At 53.7% G+C, this 26126-nt stretch overlaps 1 protein-coding gene across 2 annotated transcripts in view; it reads right to left on the minus strand.

The window, feature by feature from the left end:
* The window catches only part of LOC121010435 (transmembrane protein 132D), a 565590-nt gene that overhangs the window by 64248 nt on the left and 475216 nt on the right, over positions 1–26126 (minus strand). For both annotated transcript variants that reach the window (XM_040444102.1, XM_040444101.1), the window contains one exon: positions 17229–17372. In XM_040444102.1, the coding sequence (XP_040300036.1) occupies positions 17229–17372 (144 nt within the window). The remainder of the gene's footprint in view (positions 1–17228; positions 17373–26126) is intronic.

Genomic DNA, 26126 nt, shown 5'->3' on the forward strand with positions numbered 1-26126 from the left:
TCCATCCATCCATCCATCCACTCTATCTATCTATCTATCTATCTATCATCTATCTGTCTATCTATCTATCCATCCATCCATCCATCCATCCATCCATCTATGCATGCATATATCCATCCATCCACCCATCCATCCACTCTATCTATCTATCTATCTATCTATCTCTCCACATCACTGAGTGTAAGCCACTGTGTTCTGAAATACACTGCATATACAGCTCCTGAAACAATCCAGAGGCCCTGGAAGTGGGTCTGGTTTTGATGAAAGGATCTTACTGTGACAACCCCACAGGAAACCTCCCAACTGAACTGCACAACAAGAACTCCTCAGAGCTGTCGAGGGTTCCGCAGAGGAGTCGGAATACGGCGCTGAGCTCCCGACTGCCACTGACAACAGAGCTCAGGGAGGTGTGTGACCCGAACAATGCCAGGCCTTTCCTTCAGGAGCCTCTAGCACGTCCATCGGGGGAGTGGGTGCAAGCGAACGTTGGCCCCCACAGGGGTTTTATGTGCTCATCTCTTGAGAGAGCATATTTATTTATTTTTCTGAAGGTATTTTTCTGCTTTTCTTAATGTTTATTTTTATGTGAGAGAGAGAGAGAGAGTGCGGACAGGGCAGGGCCAGAGAGAGGGAGACACAGGATCAGAAGCAGGCTTCAGGCTCTGAGCTGTCAGCACAGAGCCCGATGCAGGGCTCAAACTCATAAGCCGTGAGATCATGACTTGAGCCAAAGTTGGTTGCTCAACTGACTGAGCCACCCACGTACCCCAATGTTTATTTATTTTTGATAGAGACAGAGCGCAATGGAGGGAGGGGCAGAGGCAGAGGGAGACAGAATCCGAAGTAGGCTCCAGGCTCTGAGCTGTCAGCACAGAGCCCAAAGCAGGGCTCGAACCCACGGACCGTGAGATCATGACCTGAGCCGAAGCTGGACGCTTAACCGGCTGAGTCACCCAGTGCCCTGAGAATGCATATTTAAAATTTAGGTGATCCAAAGGCTCCCTGGGGCAGGGACGACTCGCACCCTGCTCCTCCGGGCCTGCTCTGGTCGCTGGGGCTGGTGGTTCTCTTTATCTGTGCGAGGAGCTTCCAAGCCCACCCTGCCTCTGGCTCGACTCTGCCTCCTTCCGCGCCTCTCCTGGGGCAGGGACTCTGACCTGCACTCTTCCGGGGTCACTGTTCCTTCCACTGGGAAGGGGTGCGTGGCCGGGCTGCCCCTCCCCACCACATGACCATCCCCCCCGAGCCATCTGCATTGCCACTGGGACCCACTGCCTGGCTCTCCTGGGTTCTGTCTCTCGGCGTCTCAAGCAGTGTGTTTATTTGTAACAGGTCCTGGCACACGCTGGAGCCAGACCGCTTGGGTGTAAATGTGGGCTGTTCTTCTGACCCCTCATCCGTAGCACGGGCCCCACCTTCAGGGGGCGTTATGAAGCAGACGGGCGCTGTTGCATGTAAGGGCTCAGAACAGTCCCGGGGCCGGAATGACCACGACGAGTTAGCATACCTACCGCCGTTCCCTAAACTAGAATGGCCGCTGTAAATTCACTATAAATAGGATAACCTCATCTTTTTTCAGATTTGATTTGGCACAGTACTAACATCGCATGAATGTTCAGGATTCACTGAATTAAAGCTAAGTATTTAATCCATTTTGATACGATATTTTTACGTATTGCAAAATATGAGGCAAATCACGCACTCGTCGCACGCTATGTATTGAACAACTAATGTCCATCTAATGTAAATAATCAGCTGCTCCTCTGGGTTTCCGGGCCCTCCAGCCCGAGAGTGCCTCTTTACCCCACTTCTTCCCGGGTGCACGGCTAGCCTCCCTGTCAGGTAAATCCTCGACCAACTTGTCCACCTAGAGAGTCCGTGATTTTCGGTAGGCAGGACGGTGTGACTGAGCTGTAGTGAATGGAACACATCCAACCAGCGTTGTGCATGATTCTCCAGACGGCTCTCCATCCCGGAGAGCTGGGCAATAGAGTAGCCACAAGATGGCAGGAGCCTGGGTCCCCGAATCGTCTCGGGGTGGGGGGTGGGGCAGGGCAGGTGATGTTGGCTGTTGTACAAAGAGAAATGGATCCTGAGTGTGTTAAAGTCTCACTCGTTACAACAGCGAGCCTCCCTCTAACCAGTGCGGTGGGAGGAGGGCAGGCGGTGGGGCGCTAAGGAGCCTTACGGTCTTGGAGGTAAAACGAGGCAGGGGGATTTGGACAAGGGTGTCGGGGAAGCAGTGGTGCTGAGGGAGGGCCGCCGGGGGTGGGTGCGCGCAGTGAAAGTCTGGAACAGTGCTGCTTAAAAGCTACTTAAAAATCAGCTCAGGTAGTAAACCTCCATCACCATCATTAAACCAGAGCCACTGAGTTTTTAAAATAGTAAGAGACCCGGCTGCGCAAAGCGAGCGTGGTTTGTGCTGTCACACGGACACAGTTAGAAGTTCTCCCCTCTCTGCCCCTCGGAAGTCCTAGGTCAAAGCGGGATTTTCTGAGCATTGCACACGACCTTTACTGCTGGTGTAGATCCTCCCACCTCCGACCCACATTGTTCTTTATCAAGAAGCTTCTTTACCTCTTCTTTACCCTAACTGCTTTTTCAACTGAGTCTGTTCCCAAGAAAGAACATGCAGGACAAGCACAGTTGACTGCATCAGACATATGTCCCTCTAATAGACAGCAGAGTATAATCCTCCTAATACAGAGGATGTTCTTGTCGCCGTCTTGACAAACGTGGCGAATTGCGCCTGAGCAAATACTACGTGAAAGTATCCAGGACACGTGGCTTCCTTAACACCACGCAGCTCGGTGAGCGAGCCCTGGGGGCCTTCAGAAATCAGGACCGTGTCCTTTCTAGGTCTCACCTTGGGGGGGATTTTTTTCCTCTGGAAACAATTAAAGCGTAGGTTATCATTCAGTAAGACGTTGCTTTGGGGTCTCTGACCCACAGAAACACATCGATGTTCGCCGCTCAGGTTTTGGCTGTGCTTAGAAATCTCCCCCTGAATGTGAGGTCCCCCTAAATATGAGGTCCATTCTTGCCCCAAGAGGCAGTTCCCGCCTGGCCCATATCTGGGGTGACCACACATGTGGTTTGTCTAGGACAGGACAGCCGTGCGCCTCTACTCGCAAATAATGTCTCATTTGATTCTCAAAAGTGACCTAGTGGGAGGAAGATACTAAATCATATTCCACTCGGAAATGGCCCATTGGCTGCTCCCATCACAGGATCCCTCAGCATCTGAAGCTGTGAATGGCATGTCTGCGCTGTCCCAACTCCCTTTATCCTCCTGCCCCCCACGAACCTGCTTCTTTCCAAGTTCGGTATTCGTGACTGTCCCCAAATCTGACCGAGCCGGGAGCCTGGGCACCATCCGTGGACTCGGCTCTATCACCTGCACCTTCTCGCTGGCGGTACGTACCCATTTAATCCCTCGCTGTGGCCTACATCCACTTTCCCTCTGCAACCCCCGCCACGTTTTTAGGTTATCGCTCTTCATGTCTTGCCTTGCCCGACACGTGGCCCCTTCTGCCTTCCAGTCCCTGTGCTGCAGCCAGAGGGATGTCCCTACAACACGCACTGCTTGTGCCACTCTGAGCGGGCAGACGGGGCCCCGAGAGTCTCAGCGTGGCGAATGGATGGGCCACGTCCACGCTCTCGTGACCTCGAGCTTCCCCCATCAGGACCTGGCGTCTGTTTCCGACCGCGTGAACTGGGGCATCAAGATGTACTGGCCAGTAGAGCTGAGAGGCTCTGAGACCAGGCTGCAAGAGACCTTGTGCGTGTTCCCCCTTCTCTTAGGCCCCGCCGCAGCCCAGGTGGCCTGCTGGGGGATGTGATTCGTGCGGCCGGGGCCTCTCCGACCGCCAGCCCCAGCTGACGTCCGTCCATCCCGGCTCGGCCAGCCCTGTGGCCCTCCAGCGGGCCCCGGGTGCACGAACCAGCTGGGCTCAGCTGAGGCCAGCGTCACTGCCCGGCGGACCACAGGCTTCTCAGGGAAACCAGTGCGGACTTTAAAATCGTTACTTCTTGTGATTTTTGCTAGGTAGTGTCACTGTGGCAACAGAGGACAGCTACACGCGGGGGCTCCAGCACGTGGGTTTCATGAGCCCCCACCCACGGACATGTCTCTGGCCCCCAAACGGGGGCGACTCTGCTCCCAGAAGACGGTCAGCAGTGACCAGAGATGTTGATCAGCTGTCACCTACGGGCATCTCGCATCCCCAGGCCGGCGTCACCTCCTACCCCTTCAACGGCCACGCTTCAGACCCTCCAGCACACGGTGGCCCTCGGTTCTAGCACTCTCCCTTGGGTTCCCTCTGCCTGGGAAGACTCACCCAGTCTCTCCTGCGGCCCCTTCAATCCACAACTCTGACGCCACCTCCTCCAGGAAGCCTTCCCACACTCCCCTTACCAGAGGCAAGTCCCTCCTCGGTGAGCTGAAGTACCTCCCGTGACACCCATCACCTTGCACTGTGATGACGTGTCTGTTCCCAGTGCTGAGCTACTCCTGGGTCTATGGAGAACGTACCTGGGGTGCTAACCAGACAGAGAGAGGGAGGCAGGGAGGCAGACTGAGATGGAGACAGAGAAAGAGAGAGACAGACAGAGAGAGATAGAGAGAGAGAGAGAGAGAGAAAGATAAAGAGAGGGACAGAGACAGAGAGAAGTTTCAGCCTCTATGAGCTCCTCCAGAACTTTGACACCAGAAACCCTGGAAAACAGGTAAATGTCGTATCCCACACGAGACAGGGTGGGCTTAAGTACCAAGCTGGGGGCGCCTGGGTGGCGCAGTCGGGTTAAGCGTCCGACTTCAGCCAGGTCACGATCTCGCGGTCCGTGAGTTCGAGCCCCGCGTCGGGCTCTGGGCTGATGGCTCAGAGCCTGGAGCCTGTTTCCGATTCTGTGTCTCCCTCTCTCTCTGCCCCTCCCCCGTTCATGCTCTGTCTCTCTCTGTCCCAAAAATAAATAAACGTTGAAAAAAAAAATTAAAAAAAAAAAGTACCAAGCTGGATCCTGGCTCACGGCACACACTGTTCTAAGTGCTGAGACCACCCACCCTCCCGAAGGACGCACAGCGCTGCTCGGCTGCAAGAGAGCCAACGCTGTCCGCCCCTCGCTGGTCAGCCAAGGGCTGGGCCTCCAGGCCCGGAGGGGCTGTCCCACTGGACGAAGCCAGTGCTCCTGACAGAGAACCATCTGCGGCGCTCGGTTCCCCACGAGGAAGGAGAAAAGCCCCTGAGAGGTTACCGCCCGACGGAAGCCAGGGGAAGGACGCCCCGAAGAGGCACCCAAGCGTCTGGATGTGTCCAAGCCGTCACCCGTCACAAAGCCAGCGGCTTGTGACCTGCCATCCCAAAGTTGGGGAGCCCCCGGACAACAAAGGGCCCCGGGCTGCTCGGAGATGACAGAAGCGAGAATAAACAGACGGCCTGATGCGGAAACTTTCACGTCTGCACCTGCTGGCCAGTAAAGAAAACAGTCCCCGCTCGGGCCTCAAGAACGAAAGCCCAAAGGGGAGATGATGCTGGAACTCTGCACAAGGGCCCGAGACCAGCTCTGGGCAAGGGGGACACACCCGGGACCCGGACACGGCCCCCGTGGGGCCCTCGCGAGGCCCGGCAAAAGCGAAGCATTGCAGGGACCAGGGGCTGACCAACAGCCCGGCCATCCACAGGGATCAAGAAAACACGCGGAGGGAGGCTGTGTGTGGCCACGGGCCACAGGCTCCTATCCTGTCACCTACAAATCGAGAGAGAGGGCTGTGTGTCCCGTGCCACCACCTAAACATCAGAAGGACACGTCTCGTCAGCGGAGATGTTGGCGAGGTGGCCCGGGACGACGTGTCCCCAAAGACGTCAGCACACGGATGCCGGCACCTGTGAACACATCAGGGAAGTAAGGTCGTGGATGGAGCCACGCTTGCTTAGCAGCTGACCCTGAGATGCACAGACGTCCCGGGCTGCTCGGTGGACCCAGTGCGGTCAGAGGGAGGGGCGGCGGGGAGAGAAGGGGAAATCTCAGACGCGCGACCTCGGTAACACAGCAGTGGGAAGAGCCACACTGCAGGCTTTGGACACGGAGGAAGGGGCCACGGGCCCGGGACGTGGGTGGTTTTCACCACACTTTTTCAAAGGCATTTAAAACTTCACAGGACTTAAAAACTTTCAGCATCTGGGGCGCCTGGGTGGCTCAGTTGGTTAGGCGTCTGACTGACTCAGGTCACGATCTCGTGGTCTGTGAGTTCAAGCCCTGCGCCCGGCTCTGTGCTGGCGGCTCGGATCCTGGCTTCAGATTCTGTGTCTCCCTCTCTCTCTGTCCCTCCCCCACTCACACTCTGTCTCTGTATCTCAATAGTAAATAAACGTTAAAAAAAAAAAAAACCTTTCAGCGTCTTTGGCATTTTAAGTAACAAGCCTCTGCCTTGTGCCTTCAGACACCCCTTCCGTAAGGATCCTGGAAAGTAACAAAACACCTTTAAAAAAAGTCATTTGCCCAAAGCGCAATTTACGAGCCCAGGATTGTGCTCCTGAGGGACATTGGTGCTGCTCAGTTCCGGGAGTGTCCTCTCTCCCTCCCTCCCTCTCTCTCACCCTGCCGTACTACGAAATCAATGTCAAAATCGACGATGAATTAAATCTGATGACACATTAAAAATTGATCTATTCTGGGGCGCCTGGGTGGCGCAGTCGGTTAAGCGTCCGACTTCAGCCAGGTCACGATCTCGCGGTCCGTGAGTTCGAGCCCCGCGTCGGGCTCTGGGCTGATGGCTCGGAGCCTGGAGCCTGTTTCCGATTCTGTGTCTCCCTCTCTCTCTGCCCCTCCCCCGTTCATGCTCTGTCTCTCTCTGTCCCAAAAATAAATAAACGTTGAAAAAAAAAATTAAAAAAAAAAAATTGATCTATTCTTTTATCTTTGTAAGTATTAGACATATTTCATTATTTTATTTAACCAATTTGATTACACTTTACTATTTTGTTATTACTGCTCTCATCACCCCGCGTGGTTTCACACGTTTTGTTTTCACGGAGACAGAACACCGCAATAACCCTGGCTTCAATATGAAACATTTTTTTCTGTGGCTTTTTACCCCAGCTTTAATGAGATATAATTGACATAGAATACCGTGTGATCGTACAACACGGTGATTTGACCCATGTATCTTGTGTGAAACGGTCCCCGCGACAAGGTTAGCACCTCCTTCACTGCGGTGAGAAAATGTAGGCTCTGCTCTCTTGGTGGCTTCCCAGTCCCAGTGCGTAAGGCAGGACTGCGAACTCGGGCCCCCGTGCAGAACGTCAGATTCCCAGAGCCTGTCCATCTTGTCACTGGACGTTTGTGCCCTTTCACCCACAGCTTTCGAAGGGGGAAAAGTGACGGAAACAGATTCTGCCCTGGAACCGTCCCGAAAGGACGCCGCCCTACAGACCCCTTGATGTTAGTCCGCTGAGACCCATGCTGGTCTTCGAACCTACAAACCGCAGCATGATAGACGCGTACTGTTTCGGGCCAATACGCTCGTGGTACTTGCCGCAGCAGCCGTGCAGAACCAACACAGACCGCAAGGGGGTCCACACAGCAGCGGCCGGGCCTGCCACCACCTCCTGGCCTCACCGCCCCAGCCCCGGGCACCGCAGAAGGCACGGTCCTGCCTCTCTGGCTGCCCCCTCATGTGTATCGCATGCGCCTGCCCCACACGGTGCCTCCCACCCTCTGCCCCCCCTGCTGCTCTTCTGGGTCCCAGACATACCACGCACCTCCCACCCGAGAGCCCTCTCCCTGCTGTTCCTCCTCCCCCAAACACTCTTCCTTCCTGCCCACCCTCCCTGGGGACTCGTTCCCTCCTCCTCTGGGCCTGGGCCCAAGGTCCCCTTCTCAGTGAGGCAACTACACTCTTATATGAATATACACATGTATGTGCACACACACACACACACACACACACATACACACACACCTTGCTGGGAAGGCACAGAGGAGGAAGGCAGATGAATACACATATATGTATAATTATAATTATATGTTATATTACATATTGCAATTATATGTAATTATAATGTATTTTTCTGTTTAAGATTGTATAAGAAGACTGTATATATTCTATTACACATAGGAGAATATATATATAAAACTTTCATATAAAATGTAAGGCACAGAGGAGGAAGAGAAGCATATGTATATATATTCTTATATATAAGGTTCTATAAGAAGGTTTTATATATTGTTTTACATAGGAGAATATATGTGAAGCTATTATACAGGAGGTACATGATAATAAAATACATATGTGAAAAAGTATGCATGTATAGGATATACAGAATAGTAAAAATATTTTTTCCTCCTCTGTAAAGGAAACTAGATGTATGAAACTCTATATAGACTGTAGATAGCTTATATATGCGGTATATATTAATGTGCAGATGACTAACACGTAAACAGGATGGATTCTCCCTCCCCTGTATATACATCCTGTTTTCTTCCTCTGTGGAGGACTCTACATATACATGAAATGATACATATGGGATATATTCTGTCTACGTTTGAAGCTATTTATATAGGTATATGTATATTATATGTATATGAAAATACCTATTTTCCTTTTGTATAAAGAAAAAAATTATTCACATATTTATGAAAAAATATGACATAGGATACTATATACATATCTCCTATACTCGTATAGATAGGATTTCCTATTTTCCTTGTCACGAGGGCAGGAATTTTGTTTTGTCCGTGGCTCAGTCTACAGCACCTGGAACCGTGTCCCGTATGCCATCAGAAATTCAGTAAATATTTGTTGAATAACTTATGTTTATACTTAAGACTCTTTGTTAGACTGTTTATAAACATTTTAGTATGGCTTTAATTTTGAACTCTATATGGGAGCCTCCATAGTATCTTCTGAACTTTGGGTCTCTAAAATCTTCATGTGTTTTGGAAAAAGAGTATTTCCATGTAGAGAGGTGGCCAAATATTACCCCGGGCTGGGCCTCCCCTGTGTCCTGTCCAGAGAGGCCTCTCTGGAATAGACCCCTGGACCCTCCAACGTGGTGGCTTTTTGTCCCAAGAAATGTTACTCAGAGGCCTGAGGGTCCACATTTGGGACGAGGGACCAGGCTGATTCTCTCACGGACTGAGCCCACCCCGCCTCCAACGTGAGAAATCTGGTTTTACCAGTGTAGAACTGCCTCGGAACTCGGGTGTTCCTTTTGGTCACAAACACACATTGTACCTCCTGGTATGTTCTTTCTCTCTCTTCTTGGATTAAAGACCTTTCCCTCAGGGAAAGACAGCGGAAGCTTTCTGTGACTCACCCTAAAATTAAACTCAAGACTCAATGTCAAGCTCTTGGGAGACAGGAACTCACAAGACTCTGAAAGAAAATAATAATAAAAAAATCCCTTTGGACCAAGTACAGTCTCTAATTTTGGTTTCTGCATGTACATTTTTTGCCACCTTTTCCTTTCTCTTAATTTAACTCTGTAGAAGCAGCTGACAAGGGTGCGCTACTGGGTTGGTACTAATTATCTATTAGATAATTAGTTCATTAATGAGAGTCTCTGCTGTCCATTCAGGTTTGCAACACAGCAGGTGTACTGTCAGCTCAGATACATTCAAAATGTGATGTTCAAGGGAAGCCTGAGTGGCTCAGTCGGATGAGCATCCGACTCTGGCTTAGGTCACGGTCTCACCGTTCAGGGGTTCCAACTCTGAGCTGGGCTCCGTGCTGTCAGTGCAGAACCCACTTTGGATCCTCTGTCCTCCTCTCTCTCTGCCCCTCCCCTGCTTTCTCTTTCTCTCTCTCTCTCTCTCTCTCTCAAAAATACACATTTTTAAAAAATGTGATGTTCAAGCAGGCCTCTGCATGCCTCGTTTTAGCACCAGTGAAGGTTTGACTCCTAAATCGTCAGGCAAGATAACAAAACAAAAAACAAACCACTACCATTCTAAGGCTGGGTTTTAAAAAAACATAATACAATGGCTTTGTGCCAACCATGCACATTCTGTATATACCACACACTGTTTAACTGTCTGGGTGCTGAGTGAGGATTTAAAATGAGTCACAACCTGCATCTCATGCCCTAATGCACCTGTTGTCAGTATGTTTTCCTTCTTCCTAGAACAGTGTGTTTGTAGTCACAGAGCGAGTCGCATAAATGACTTCCATCACAGAAATGGAGGGGGATTAGCCAGGCTCACCCTTACAGGAATGTTAGAATCCTGGAAGGTACTACACCTGCAATTCCAGCTGCTGCCACCAGGTGGTGCCCATCAGGTAACCCGCGGTTCATACCCAAAAAGAAAAACAAAACTCACAATTTCAGACTTTATAAACTATATTACAAAGCTGTAGTCATCATAGCGAGAGTCTGGGTCCATCCAGGTGGGCCTCTGCCGCCTCCAGCTGATGCCTCCAGGTGTGCCCAGCTGACAGCTCCCGAGCATTCGGCGAACAATACATCCAAAACCCAAAATTACTAAAGGAGCCCATTAAACACAACGTATGTGTGTTAAAGATGTCCATTTAGCCAGAACTATCCCAGAACGGTAAAGGAGGCTGTGATACTTTATAGCTCACTGGATGTTTCTCAATGCTGAAATGCAAATCTAGGTTTATTCTCCCGTCATTCATTCAGCAAATAATTACTCAGGAACTGCCACGTGCCAGGCCTGCGGTTTAGTCCGGGAACCCAGAAATGCGCTCGATGGGTCCCCAGTGTAGGATTTCTGCAAACCCATCAGAGGTGCCCACACACAGACAACTCAGGATAAGAGTGGTCCAAGCCCAGGATGGTCACGTCTTACCTAAAGAAAGGTCAGTCACCTGCAGTGAAAATTACTCTTGCAAATCTTTTAAATTGAAACCCTTTTGGCCACGAATGCTTTGTTTGACTTCTAAAGTCTGACTTTTGCCATTTTAATCCTTAAAACCTTGGAAGTAACGGTGCACGGTCCTCCTGCTGAATCTAATCACCTACACGGTGTCTGCAAAAGGGACACTTGGCCCTTGGCCTCCTGTTCCCATTGAAGCTTCAGAGAATCCCAATTAACGATACATTTCACATACGAAACGGGAAGTATGGAGTAGTAATCAGGCCGATCCCTGTCCTGCTTACCTCACCCCTGCTCCTGGCCTTTCCATCCAGAATGTTCTCTCTCTACAGCCTTCTAAACATGCTTTACTCCTTCTGAACTGGACCAACAGAGCTGTTTTCATACGGTTCTAAATCCCATCCATCAACTCACTATCCCTATCCATACTCCCTCCTGGGGCCCGGAGGGTGGGCCATCCACCGTGTTCGGGATGTTTTTGCTTTTTTATACGAAGGTCCAGGGAGATCCCACTGCACAGTCAGTAAACAGGCATCTCCCACGTACTGAATTTTTCCTACTGGAGAGAAGTTTGTCTCTGACATCAGCATCCTCTGTGTGGCAGCCCAGAGAGATGATGCTCTCTGCCCACGTTCGCCGTACAACTTCCTAGCTAAGGGCCTTCCTTTCCGCAGCTCCTGGCAGAGGGCCCGCGAGATGCTCCAGGCACTGGGGGACCAGCGATGACCCAGCCTGCAAGCCCCTCTCCTCGAAGAGGCAGACAGCGAACAAACGGACAAGGGAAGATACAGTAAGACAATGGGGGTACGTTCCACGAAGAACAGTAAGTCCGAGAAGGGGGTGGAGACGGGTGGGAGCCACGCCCTGGAGGAAGCAGGCGGTGACCGGGTGTGCCTCTGGCAGAGGACAGGACAGCAGTGCGGCTGAGGGGAGAGTACGGAAATGAGGTCAGGGAGGGAGGGTGCGGGGCGGAGGGTGGGGACAGGGACGGCCGTGGTGCGACTGTAAGGAAATGCAGCCTTTTCTCCGAGGGGGATGGGAAGCCACAAGAGGGTCTTGAGGGCACAGCGATGTGTTGCGATGCGCGCTTCTAAAGGGATGCCTTCGCTGCTGGCTGAGAAGAGAGTGTGGGGCACAGGTCGAAGCCGAGGGCAGCGACCAGTGAGGAGGCTTGAGGAAAGTCCGCTTCACCCCCCGAGCCCGGCTCCGCTCAGCCAGTTACAGATGGAGAGAATGTGTGCGACATTCTCCAGGCTCACAGTGCAGGGACAGGCATCGTCCTACTCACAAGACGAACAGACGGCCAATCAGAACGACTGTAAGGTTCGTTCCCAGCACGGTGCAGAAGCAGACCTGCCACGGGAACGTCATCACACCCACTTCCCGAGGAAGAAACCGAGGAACAGAGAGAGACTACATATCTAGCGCTGGTTCTCATCTAGAAGTATGGGGGCCAGGATTTAAATCCAGGCAACCTGGCTTAAGGGCCTGCGCCCTCAAGAGCCCCGCGCGCTCTTTCCGCAAGGCGAGTCAGGTAGGACGCAGTCACAGCTGCGCCCCCCAGTCCGCCGCAGGCCCCACCCCTCCCTGCTGTTCACACGTGTGTTATCTCCTGGATCTGTAGTCTGCTGGGTTTGTGATCCCTGGTCTCCGCACTCCGGGACCCCTCACGTACATTCTACGCAAGTGGGGGTCGCGGTATGTGGTTTCCTTCTCGGTCCGGGAGGACGAAGGGGTGTTGTCTCTTATGCCCACGCTGGCAGCGTCGTGAGGGGTTTCCGGGCCAATGTCTCAGCACAACAGAAACACGTGCCGAATTCTACTGGTGATGTCTGCCACGGGGCTGGCGCTGTCCTAGGCTAACCCGGGGTGTGGGGCCAGGCTGGTCCCCACCGCGGACGCATCTTGCCCCCTCTCCCCATAAGGCAGAATCTCGGCTTGTCCTGATTTTTCCTATCACGGAGGAAAGTGACCCAAGCAAGTCCATTCTGACGGAAATGTCTGGAAACTGATACATACGGCGTCTCCCAGGAGTATATTTGCTTTAGCAAAGCATCGCAGGGAGGTGTTCACGCTCAATCCCACAGCATGGCATCTTGCCGGAAGGACGGTAACCATCCATGGAGGAGTTATTTCTGGCCAGGAGCGCAGGGTCTCAGGGCGCCCGGAGAGTAATCGCCCGCGGAAGAGAGGCCTGCGTGGAGCCCCTGAGCAGAGATCCGTAAGCCTCTCTGTAGGAAACGGATGGTCAGGGCACCAGGCCCTGCAGCCCTACGGCCCTACTGCTCCCTCACTGCCACTCAACTCGGCCACGGCAGCGCAACAGCAGCCACGGAAATAATACACGAATGGGCATTCCCGGCTGGCTCCCATGGCGGGAATCGTCCGCCAAACCCTGTCCTGACGGATGAGTGATAGAGGCAGAGAGGGAGCGGGTCTTGGGTACCATGGCAACGGGCCCCACGAACCTTGGTTTCTGAAGACGTGTCAAAATTCTGCGTGTTCAGAGCGGCGTGTCCGGAGACGGCCACGGGGAGCCTCCTAACACCACCCATCCGCACGCCTAGAAACCGTTAAGATGGTACATTCTATGCTCTGTGTATCCTGCCACCGTCTTACAAACCCCTCTCTCTGGATTCCCTTATGCAGAAACACATAATACTTCTTTCACACCATTGTTGTGAGCATCAAAGGGGTGGACGCTGGGCTGCTGTGTAAGGACTGAGCAACACACACTCAAACGCTATTTCTGTTATTATTGGCGCGACACGGGCTGCCTACACGTGACCCGAGGCGGAAGCCAAGGGCGCCCCAAGCGCGTCGTATATTAGAAACTGATAGACACGGAGGAAAACAGTTGGAATCTAGGAGACCGGCCTGTGCATGGGGAAGGGAAATGCTTCCTATAAACCCAAACATCGAATTGCAATCAAGGAATCACAAAAAGCTGACGCTAGGAAGGAAGTCAGTTTCAGGCAAGGAACACCATTATATGGTGTCGAAAGAGATGAGAAAAGCAACAGCACCAGACGACCCCCAAGTCCCTGCCCACCGCCTCCAGGCTGTCTTCCATCATTCCTCTCCTGCCCCGCCTTCGTGTGCATCCCCGGCTCCCGCGGGTGGCTTCACCTCACTCTGCAGCTACCGACTCCATCCCGACGTGGGAGACGCCTCGTCTACAAGTGGACTGGCGGAGGGGTGTCCTGGGGGGGTCCACCTGCTCCGAGACCCCGCTGGGCCCAGGAGCCTAAGAGGGGCCAGGTCACGGACACCAGCGTGTCCCCCCCACCAGGGCAGGACAGGATCGCGCTCGAGCCTGGCGGGGGACGGGGTTAGAGGTCGGGCTGCTTTCTGAGGGCTCCTCCCTGCAGGGGACCCAGGAGCCGTCTCTGGCGGGACGGCAGAGACGGTGAGGAGTTTTAATCCCTGCTGCTGCCTCTTCCTTCGAGGGATACTTAGAGGCCATCTGGCTGCAGTCTTGGAGAGAGACAACCGAGCTGCCCTGCAGAGCAGAACCACAGCCGGAGGGTAAAGACGGGACTAACGCGGGCCTTCCTGCTCGCGGCTCCCTGAGCTACCCGGTGACCGAACCCGGCAGTGCCCTGCAGGGCTGTGTACCAGCCATGGCTCCCTCTGCTGAGGCCCACAGCCCCCGCCGGGTGGAGCCAAGCAGCAGGTGCACGCCCAGCGCCGTGCCGGGGGGACCGACGGCCGGGTGGAGGGCCCCCGCCCCTCCGGCCACTCTCCCGGCCTCCAGCTCGTCCACGAAGCTTGCTCAGTGCCCGGCCCCTCGCTTCCCCTGACAGAGGTCAGTAGCCGTCTTCTGCGGGGACCGACCCTGGGAGAACGGGCCGGGCCGGGTTACGCCCTGTTCCCAACGGGCACATCTCTGCTGGACACACAAGGGTGGACCCTGAGCTGGGAAAAAACTGCAAGGTGGCGAGTCCAGCTGTGACGGAGGGGCTGAGTCCCCCGTCCCCACAAGGGACCGGCCAGTCCACTTTGGAGCTGCTCGCGAACGCCCAGAACCACAGTGGAGAAGAACAACTCAGCCCACGTCTTGGTGATACTCCAGCAAATCCGTCTTTTTTTCCCACAGCCTGTGATAGACCAGCTGCCCATGGCACCACTTTGGGGATTCCTAAGATCCCCTCACCCCCAAAGCCCAGTCCCACGCAGTGGCAGGGCGGACGCATCTACAAAGCCCGTTCCCCTTCTGTGCCAACAGCACACAGAGCTGTCCTGGGGCCTCCCTTCCCCGCCTCTCCTCCGCGGATCATGTACTTTGGGGTGATCAGGCTTCGGACAGTCGGGGGGTCGGAGCTGCAGGCCGGGCTCAAGGATAAGGAGGACCACCTGGGTGGGTCCCAAGAAAGCAGGTGCCAGGACGGGCCCAGAAGGTCTGCCTGGGATTCGAGCCACGAAGAGGCGCCTGTCTCCTCCCACAGGGTGGCCTCTGGGAGCAAAGCCATACAGGACGAGCTCTGTCTCCAGGTGGGGGTTGAGAGAGACAGAGACAGAGAGACAGAGAGAGAGACAGAAAGAGACAGAGAGACAGAGGCAGAGACAGATGCAGAGAAAGAAGGACAGAGAGACAGAGAGACAGAAAGAGACAGAGACAGAGAGATACAGAGAAAGAGACAAAGAGAAAAGGAAATACAGAGATACAGAGAGTGACAGATATAGAGACAGAGAGATACAGAGAAACAGAGAAAGAGATACAGAGACAGAGAGACACAGAAACAGAGACAGAGTCAGAGAAACAGAGACAGAGAGAGACAGAAAAGAGAAAGAGACAGAGACAGAGACACAGAGATACAGAGAGATACAGAGAAACAGAGAGAAAGAGTCACAGACCCAGAGAGAGGAAGGCAGGGGTGGGAATGTTCTCATGATACCTTCTGAGAGGTTTTATTTTATCTGAATAAAACCCCCCAAACTATCCCTGACTCTGGACTTCCCAGTGACATCAGCCAGCAACACTTTTTGATCTTTTTTTCTAAACTGGAGTCGTTGTGGGTGGGATTTCCCATCATGTCCAGACCCCAGGACTCACGACGGACGTGACCGCTGAAGTCTGCTGGCTCCTAAGCTGCGCCTCCATCCGTGCGGCTTGAGATGCCCTTGAGACCCCGGGTTTCTGGGGGTGACTGCATGAGCCTCGGGATCACTCGGGTCGGTCTGGACTGTAGAGCCTATGTGTAAGTGAGGACGGACTTCTTTGGTGACTGGTATCCCAAGCCTAACTCAGACCGCTGTGCACAAAAGGGATCCAAGTTCGGGAATGTTCAGGGCAAGCCTGGCTGGTCTGGTGGGACTTGAGCTCTCGGGCGCCCTCACAGGACCTGGCTTCCCTGCAGAGTGCCTCTGCCTTCTCTGTTGTTGGACACGTCCCCAGCAGGTCCCTTCCTCGAGAAGGTGACTGCAGGAGATCTTGTCGGGAGGGGAAATCTTTCACAGGAGTTGCAGCCCGCGTCTCCAGGCTGCCCTTGTCGGCTGGGATTAGGACCCTGTCTCTCCCTGAGCCAGTGACGGGGTCCAGAGGGACGCGAGGCTTTATGGCCACGCTGGGTCACTCTGGCCCGAGAAGCTGGCGTGGGGACGGCACCGTGTGTTACGTGGATTAAGTGCAAAGACAGAGAGGAACTTTCCGGAGAGCACGTTACTGTTACCGGAAGACGGGCAAGTGAGAGCTAGTGAGAACACGCACGGATGTCCTTCACGGGAGCCCGCAGCCCTCTCCGTGCACGGACGCGTCCTCACCGCCCTCCTTCCCACCGCCCCCGCTGCCCGCGATGTGCTGCCATATTTTGTTTCGTCTGGCCGACCGCGTGCAGAACCACCCTCAGTGTCTGAGAAGTGTTTCCACGATTCAGTGACACGTTTTCCCTTCTAGCTGGTTACCGACCGCACGGTTCGCTCATTCATTCAACACACATTTGCTGAGCACGTCCTACGCGCCCAGGGTTGTAAGTGACGGGACAGAGCGGAGCAGGGAGGGAACCCGACAGCACTGCCCTCCCAGAGGGCACACGGAACACCCCCACTGACCTTGCTGTGAAGTCATCCCGGAGCACAGCCGCACCCTGGCCAGTCTGGGTCTGGCCCTCCTTCCCAGCCCCTGCACCGCTCCCCCCCCCCCGCCCCCGCCCCGCCACGGCCTCCCCAGGGGGTGGGAAGAGGCCCGAAGCACCTGGCAAACGCCGAAGGGCAGGAGCTTTGCAGACCAGGCTCAGCCTCCAGCGTGGGTTTGTACCCTGTTCTACTACTGCGCAGGGGAGGGTCTCCGGACCCCAGCGGTGCGGCAGCCAGGACGGGCCGGGAGGGGCCGGTGGTCACAGACACCGCCATGGCAGCGGAGTCCCGGGGAGGACAGGGAGGTGGCGACTTGCCTTGATGACATCCTCGTCGGACGACCTGCACTCCACAGACGTGAGCACATCCGTCACCGTGCCGTCTTCCTCCACCGAGACCACCTTCACCGGGACGGCCACCGTCTTCCCCGTGAGGATGGCCGTGTTCAGGATCTCCGCCTCCTGGAACAACAAACACACCTGCCCGTCACACACCTCCCGCTGGGCGGACCGCCTCCCCGCCACCCCTGCAAACGCCCCAGCGCCAGCGCCGCCCGGAGCCGACGGTCTCCCGTCACCCGGACGTCCACAGGGAGAGCGTGATGGGGAGGGACGTCACGTGCGGAGGGGCAGGGGCGCATCTGACGAACGTCACCAAGTGCCAGGAGCCGTTCATCTGAATTTTCAGATGAGACCGACAGGCATTCGTATTCTCTCCGTTTGGTAGATGGCACAGAGAGGTTGTGTCACCGGCCCGAGGTCACACAGCTAGGAAACAGTGAGGTGGGACCTGAAGCCAGCAAGTCCGGCAGCTCAGTCCCCGCGAGAGCTATTCCAGCAGGTCTGAACTCACACAACACGCGTCTGCCTTAAGCAGTGAGCTGTCGGCCAGGGGCGCAAAGCGCCGTAAACGGAGCTGAGGTCACCTGCTTCCCACAGTGTGTGGGGGGCACGTGGACGCTGAGACCCTCACTCTCGGACTCTTCCACTCTGGCTGGCTCTCACCTCCTGTCCCTTTTCCGGGCTCTTGTTGGGTCCTGGCCCCTGTGTACATTTGTAGCGCCCTTGTGGCTCCAAGGACACACTCAGCCCCACCGATGTGACACTTGTGTGCAAAACACACACGCGCACACGCTCACCCAAACACGCCTTCTGCCTGATAATCACGTTTTTCAGCTCAGCTCAAGGGCTGTCCCGCGGGATGCTTTACCGAGCTCCCCGGAGCCTGGGAAACACAGGCACAGAATCTCCTCTGTGGCACCTGTCACTGCTGCTGTCTCACTTGGGAGTCATTCAGCCGGTCATCCCTCTTCTAGGCCACCAGGTCCACGGGGCTGGATGTGCCTTCTGACCCCCCAGTGCCCGGCGCAGTGCTAAGCTATGGCGAGCGGTGCACGTCTTCAGAATGTACGGCTGGGGACTTCAACAGGAGGACTGCAATCCACAACCCCCTCCCTGTTCTCAGCCCTGCACACGAACCCCGACCTGAGCAGCGGCCGTGCTCCACACCTGTGACCAGTGCACCTGTGCCTTCTTCAGATACTCCTACGGGGCTCTGGGAGGCCACATGAGCCCATTTATCAGATGGGGAAAACTGAGCTCCAAGAACCAGAAGTGGGTCTCATTTCCCTCTGCGGGGACCGTCTCCTCCAATCACATGGCGATCAAAGTCCCCATGTAACCCGCAGCCTCTGTACAGCACGCGTCCCGAGTTCCAGCCCACAGTGTCATTGACCACACGCGACGGCGTCCCCGAGAGGCGTCGTATCGGCACGAATGCGGAGTTTCCTCTGTAGGTCCGACCTTGTCTGGCCCATCCTTGGTAGAGCCTGGGGGGCTGCTAGGAGGTACATCTCTGTCTCTCACAGCCAGGCTCGGGCAGGTTCTAGCTAATTTGATTTTCATGTGAAATCACAAACGCCCGTTTTAGGAGCGTGCCAGAAGAAGGAATAGAAATAATGTATCATCTTCGCATTGCATAACTGTTTTCCTTATGTTAACTTCATTTCTTACGTAAGATCTTTTTTCCTTACAGGACGAGGTTCATCTTATAATTAGCTCCTTTGGTTTAGATTTGGATACACACACACACACACACACACACACACACGCATATATATACATCTGCATATGTATTTTTTTCTTTATTTAATTCTGAGAGACCTCCAGTTTGGAATGTTCCTGAATCTCAAAGACCATGCCTGATACTGTCTCAATACGCAGGAGCCTCCAAAGGCCCGTTGATTATGCACTTGGGTTTGGTTTTGTTCCCTCCTCTGAGTTCCCAGCCTGATGTGATTTCATCTTGGGCACAAACACCGTAAAAGAATGAAGGGGGGGGGGGAGTGAGGCTATGGTGCTACTTTCTGCTGCGTCTGGGGAGGGAGGCCCGCGTGCACGCTCCTACTAAACGGGTAGAGATCCAAGAGGACCGTTCACACTTTGGAAAAATATGGGAAAATGCTCCTTAACTCTCTGGCCCAAACTGGCTCATCCCAAAGGAAGGGAGCAGACCGGGGTGGGGAGCGGGGCATCATGACCGCTGACATGAGTTTCAGGGAAGAGGAGAGAAGGGTTACGAGCATCTCTGTCCACCGGTAAAACCCGAGAGGCCTTCAGCGTGTGCACACGGACGCGAGCATGGGAAGGAACAGCGGCGGGAATTAGCTGGCGACCATCTGTAAGCCCAGCTGTCTGTGGTGCTCCCCTGGCCTCCGAATGGGCATGCCCCTCTGCCTGCAGGATCTCATGGGGATTCGTGAGGCAACTTTCAGGTCCTCCCTGCCTTCTCTGTGCACGTCCAGTTTTTCGAGGTCAAGAGCGCTCTCTCCGGAGCAGCTCTGCCGTCCCCGGGAGGCGAATGACAGGTGCACAGCTCGTAAAAGTCTCCAGGTAAGAGGTGGTGGACGTGCCCTGCACATTCGACCCGCAAGTGCCCGGATGATTAGATGCCATAAATCCCTAGAGAGCTCAGCTGCCTTACGGTCATGGGCTCTCTTCACCCCAGGCCTTCAGAGCTGGGAAATCAAGGAAGGAACCTCTTGAGAAAGCTCGTGTCTGTCCTCACTGGTGGCTCCATGCTCCCTCTGCTACCTGGACGCCGTGCATGCCAGCAGTGACTCACTGGGTATCTGACCACAGAGCGTCGGGCTCTCCAGAGGCCAGGAGGAGGGAAAAATGGCGGGAGAAGGTGATGGTGCCTTGGGAAAAAAGGGGCAACCTCGTAAGAGAGGCCACAGATACGATTCTGGGGATTCGACTCTTTATCTCTTGTAAGGAAGCAATCCCTGTCCGGATTTTGCTGGAGAAGCGATGACTCACATCTTGGCTCGGATCCCCTCTAGAAACCGACTCCGGCACAAGGATTCAAGGGCGGTTTATTTGGGGGGTTCGGGAAGTGTCAGTAGGGGAGCAGGGAAGAGAGAGCCGGGAAGGCGCGTGGGCCACGCCAGCTGCCACGGTGGACAGCTGGAGCTTGATCCCGCGGGACTGGGCTGTGATGCAAAACACACCACGTGTGTTAGATATTTCAGACATTCCCTTGCAGGGAAATTACCTAAAATACACACTTAAAAATAATTCCGTGGTGGGGCGAGGGAGCTGGGTTATTTATACGGCACCTCCTGAGAGGTGCTCCGGGGGCCGACCGTGCCCGGCAGGTCCAGCCTGCTGCGCGAGCAGAGGAGGCAGCCCTCCGTGGTTTCAGAGAACACGCTGGACGGGTGCTGTCCGGAGCGCTCTGCCCGCGTGGGGTACAGAGCTGGTGCATGGGGCAGGATCTGCTGCGGTAAAACCGAGGAATATAGCGTCTCATACCAAGGTCTGATGGATTGGGCCCGGAATTAGAGTGTTGGTTTCTCTTAAACTTCCTCATGCCTCTGGCAGCCTGATTTTCTGCTTTGTGAACACAGTCACTGGTCCACCTTCACCCTCCAACATCCATTTGAAAAGCAGAGGGGAGGAAATGATGGAGAGATAAAGATGGCACGGGGGCCCTTCTAGAACGCACCGCGAGGTTGACCTGGGGGTTGCCCACTTGGTGTCCGCCCTCCTCCCTGCTCTCCTCGAAAACCCCCCATGTTGTCTGAGGCTGTAAGATGCCCAGCCAAAATTCCCCCTTTTTTTGGGGGGGGGGGGCTGCCCTTACTCTGTGACACAGTTCTGGTCCGTGAGATATAAACGGAAGTCAGTTGGTGAGGCTTCCAAAAAAGTTTGTTGAGAAAAAAAAAAAAGCAGATTCTGAAGGTTGGTTTGTGTTTCCCCATTCTTCCTGCTGTCAGCACAGAGGATACTGGAGTTGGGGCTGTATCGTGCACCCCAAAGGTGAGGGCGTGAGGCTAAAATGCATCATGTCGGGGGTCGAGGGCAGGGAATCTGTTGTCGGAGCGTTGGGGGCAAATCCCGCCTCGGACGAGGCCCCCTGGGTGACCTCGGGTGACTCACCTAACTCTCGGTGCCTCATACGCTTTGACTATGGACTGAGGACACAGCAGTGCCCCCGTCCCGCGTCTGCCCCGGGTTTGGTGAGTTAGTAATGCTGGAGAGCTCACAACAATGGCCGGTGCCTCGCCCACCCTGTCTCTGCGTGTCTGATAAGCACGCAGGTGTGAGTGGTGGCCGGGCCAGAGTGGACAGCGTCCCCCCAGCATCCGCGTCCGCTCAGAACCTCAGAATACGACCTCGTGCGGGAAGACGGGGCTTTGCGGATATAATGAGTTAAGTTCAAATGAGGTCGTCCTGGATGGGGGTGGACCCTCATCCAATGGCTGGCGTCCTCATGAGACCAGAAGACACAGACAGATGGTTCTGTGGGGCTGCAGGCGGGGGACATCAAGGAAGCCAGCAGCCACCGAGGCTGGAGGAGATAAGGAAGTATTCTCCCCCAGAGCCTTGCGAGGGAGCGTGGTCCTGCCGCCATCTTGATTTTGGACTGTGACCTCAGAACGGCGTGCGGACAGATGTCTGCTGTTTTTCGGCCACCACGTTTCCGGCGGCCCCAGGAAACCGGTACGACGGCCGAGCCAAAGAGAAGGAAGCGGACGCCAGCGAGATGGAACAGAACACTAATCCCGGACGCCCCCTCCAAACGCACGGCGCAGCAAATTCTGAGACGTTGCTCATTCACCCCTGTGTGCGTGTTCTGTGGCTCACAGACAGGCCACGGTCCCATCACATACCGCCTGGCAGAAACAGGCCCTCCCTTTTCCCACGTCTTGGGCTGAAACCAGCAAGTCGAACTGCTTATTGTTCCTAATGAGGGGGGAGGAAACACTTTTTTTTGTCTTCACCGTCACCGTGGCCCCTTTGGAGCTCATGCGCCATTTTAATATGTGGTTCTGAGACCATCCACATATGTCGCACTGGAGGCGTAAGGTTGGAAGAAATACAAAGAAGCGTGGCGTTGGCGGTCTCACCGCTTCAACCTCAACCAAAGCATGGCGGGTAAGCTTCAAGCAGCCTGCCGGAGGAGGGCAGACAAGGGCAGACATCCTGTAACACCACTGGCGGCCGCCAGCCACGTCCCTCCCCTGCACACGCTGAGTGTGTCACAGCATCCTACTCCCTGAGAGAGACACCTGGGAGACGGGCATTTCCAGCAGGTGGAAATACAGTCAGCGGACACACTACGCCTGACTCAGCGTGGACGTGCACAAGGGAAGCATTTCCTACCTGGGCCGCCAACGAGGGCCTTAAGCAAGGGTACAAGCCCTCCCCCAAACAGGACTTGAGTGCAATACCGCGGCCGAGTTCCTTATAACATCTTTTATTACGAGTCCCGCGGACGGAAGCTTCTGGTTTTGCCTGCCAATCTCTTGTCTGTAACCGCACACCCATTTTCCTCTGGGAAAATCATCCCTTTTCCTTCGGAAGGAGAGTCACAGCAATCCTCCCTGCCACTGGCCCAGAGTAGGCTGCATCCTCTACACGCGGTGGGGCCTCTCCCCCTGGGACAGGACTCCACTCAAGGGGAGCGGGCAGGAGCCGAGATGCTGGGATCTCCTACACAGTCAGCGGCACCTTAAAACTGCTCAGCCTGTTGTCTGCATTTCCATGAAGGTCCTGGCTCCCACCTTCCCGGCTGTGCCATCCATTCTTTGGGAGAGCCCATGTTCTTTCACTAAATTCCTTTCTAAAAAAAAATTTTTAAGTGTTTACGTATTTTTGAGAGACAGAGAGAGAGCAAGCCAGGGAAGGGCAGAGAGAGAGGGAGACACAGAATCCGAAGCAGGCTCCAGGCTCCGAGCGGTCAGCACAGAGCCTGACATGGGGCTCGAACTCACACACTGAGAGAATCATGACCTGAGCCAAAGTTGGATGCTTAACCAATTGAGCCACCCAGGCGCCCCATCACTAAATTCCTTTTTAGAGGATGGTTCTTATGTTAAGTGTTCTAACACACACACACACACACACACACACACACACACACATCATAATGATGATGATGATGATAATAATAATAATGGAAACTTTGTAAGGTGATGCCTATGTCTGTGGCCTTGATCATGAGGCTGGTTTCACAGATACGTATACTCCTGTCCAAACTCAACGAACTACATACATTAACTATGCACAGCTTTGTAAATGTCAACAATACCTCAAAAGTAGTTAAAAAAAAAACAAAAAAACAAAAACCAAAAAACCAAACTTAACCAGAATCAATTTCCTTTGCTTCCAAGGAACTGTAATCAACACAGTTGACCAGGAAGGTGGATGAAAGAACATTGGTTCACAGGGTTCCCTCCCAATTCTCACTGGGATGCAGACTTCGTACTTCGTAACAATTACCAAGCTCAGTCCCCCAACTTGCGGGCTGGAGACGGCATTAGTCTGAATCTGCACCAGAGCACAGCCTGGGGCGGTGATGGGTGGAGTCGATTTATTGGCAAGGGGGGGGGGGGGCCGGGGAGAGGCGTGGGAGGCAGACAGGTGGTGCTATCCACCTTGCAGCAGGGACCCTGGGCACTAGCGTCTGCAGAGGCCTGGCCTCCCAGAATTGTCTGACGTCAGGCTGGAAGCAGGAGTTCCCTCCAGGGTGTCATCTGCCCACCTGTGCAGGGGGTCAGGTGGCTACAAAGTTCTCCTGTGTCAGGAGAGAAACTGCCCACGACAGAGTCTGGGACACGTATCTCACTTACTTTCTAAAAAACAAAAAGAACACACCTAGGCTTTCTTGTTTGCACGGAGACTTGTGGCCAGAAATGACAGTAACTCACACAGCAGGTTTCAGAAGCAACGCTTCTACTCTGTTCTGCTTATAATCCTCAGAGAAGGGAGACGCTCACTTAATGAGACGGCATCAAATGTGCCACTGAGGCAAGGACACACGTGTGGGCACGTCCCTCCAGGGCATCTGGAGATGACTCACATGCCCTGCGTCAAGGATCCAGGCGGACAGGGCGGAGCCACTCTGGGAAGGTCCCCTGCAGGGCTCTGGGAGCTCACTGCACATCTACCTGCAACATCGTCCCTCCCTCCTGCTACTTCTGCAACTGCACTGCTCCTATTATAGAGGTGCCCCACCTGTCTCCATATATTTACTCCTTCTTCAAGAATATCCTGGAAACCACCGTCAGTCTTGAGAGATACTGTGCGGGTCCAGGGTCTTAGCCGTAGACAACGCAATCCACTCCCGTTCATTTCAGCAGAAAGGGGTTTGCCGAGGCATCGGCGCTGTTGACGGGGTTGCAGAAACAGACCCCCACTGACCTCCCGAGATCAGTGTGTGGAACCCCTCGGTGTTCCTGCCAAGCACCTGCCGCTTCTGCCCCGACTGGGATGCTGGGAGATCAGGCACACTGGTTTAGACCCTCGTTGACACTCCCCAACTCCCACATACATCGCCTTCCCCCTGCTGGAAAGAAAGCGTCACACAGGCACATCCAATTGGCAGAGACTGAACCACAAGCCTGATCCCTCAGGGACACTCCGTTCTCTCCCAGGGGAGGCTGAGCAAAGTAGATTTTTGGAATTTATTTAGAGAACACGAGATTTCCACAGCAAGGGGCTGTAAAGGATGGAGACAGAGTGTCTTCTGGGCAGCTGCATTTGGTGGTTTGCCACGACCGGTATCAGCATCGCATGCCCTGGGATCTTCGTGATGTTTAAGTACAAACAGGCATATTCTGCTAGGTCTATTGGTTTTCTTTAATTGAAATTTGACTGATTTTATATTTAGTATTATTTTTTAAATCATGGTTTTAAATTTACACCCAAATTAGTTCACATTTAATCTTATAATGATTTCAGGAGTAAAATTTAGTGATTCATCACTTACATACAACACCCAGTGCTCATCCCAACAAGTGCCCTCCTTAATGCCCACCGTCCATTTAGCCCATCCCCCACCCCCCATCCCCACCCCCACCCCCTCCAGCAACCCTCAGTGTGTTCTCTGTATTTAAGAGTCTCTTAGGGTTTATCTCCCTCTCGGTTTTTATACTATTTTTCCTTCCCTTCCCCTATGTTCATCTGTTTTGTTTCTTAAATTCCAAATATGAGAGAAATCATATTTGTCTTTCTCTGACAAATTTCACTTAGTATAATACCCTCCAGTTTCATCCAGTTACAAATGGCAAGATTCCATTCTTTTTTATCGCCGAGGAATACTCCATTGTATCTATATACCACATCTTCTTTATCCATTCATCCATCGATGGACATTTGGGCTCTTTCCATACTTTGGCTATTGTCGATAGTGCTGCTATAAACGTTGGGGTGCGTGTGCCCCTTCGAAACAGCACACCTGTATCCCTTGGATAAATACCTAGTAGTGCAACTGCTGGGTCGCAGGGTAGTTCTATTTTTACGTTTTTGAGGGACGTCCATACTGTTTTCCAGAGGGGCTGCACCAGTTTGCATTCCCACCAACAATGCAAAAGAGATTCTCTCTCTCCACATCCTCGCCCACATCTGTTGTTGCCTGAGTTGTTAATGTTAGCCACTCTGACAGGTGTAAGGTGGTATCTCATTGTGGTTTTGATTTGTGTTTCCCTGATGATGAGTGATGTTGAGCATTTTTTCGTGTGTCTGTTGGCCATCTGGATGTCTTCTTTGGAGAAGTGTCTATTCACGTCTTTTGCCCATTTCTTCACTGGATTATTTGTTTTTTTGGGAGTTGAGTTTGATAAGTTCTTAATACATTGTGGATACTAACCCTTTATCCGATATGTCATTTGCAAACATCTTACATTCCGTCGGTTGCCTTTTCGTTTT

This window comes from Herpailurus yagouaroundi, unplaced genomic scaffold (assembly GCF_014898765.1).
Source record: "Herpailurus yagouaroundi ecotype Mexico unplaced genomic scaffold, PumYag 191, whole genome shotgun sequence".
NCBI lineage: Eukaryota > Metazoa > Chordata > Mammalia > Carnivora > Felidae > Herpailurus > Herpailurus yagouaroundi.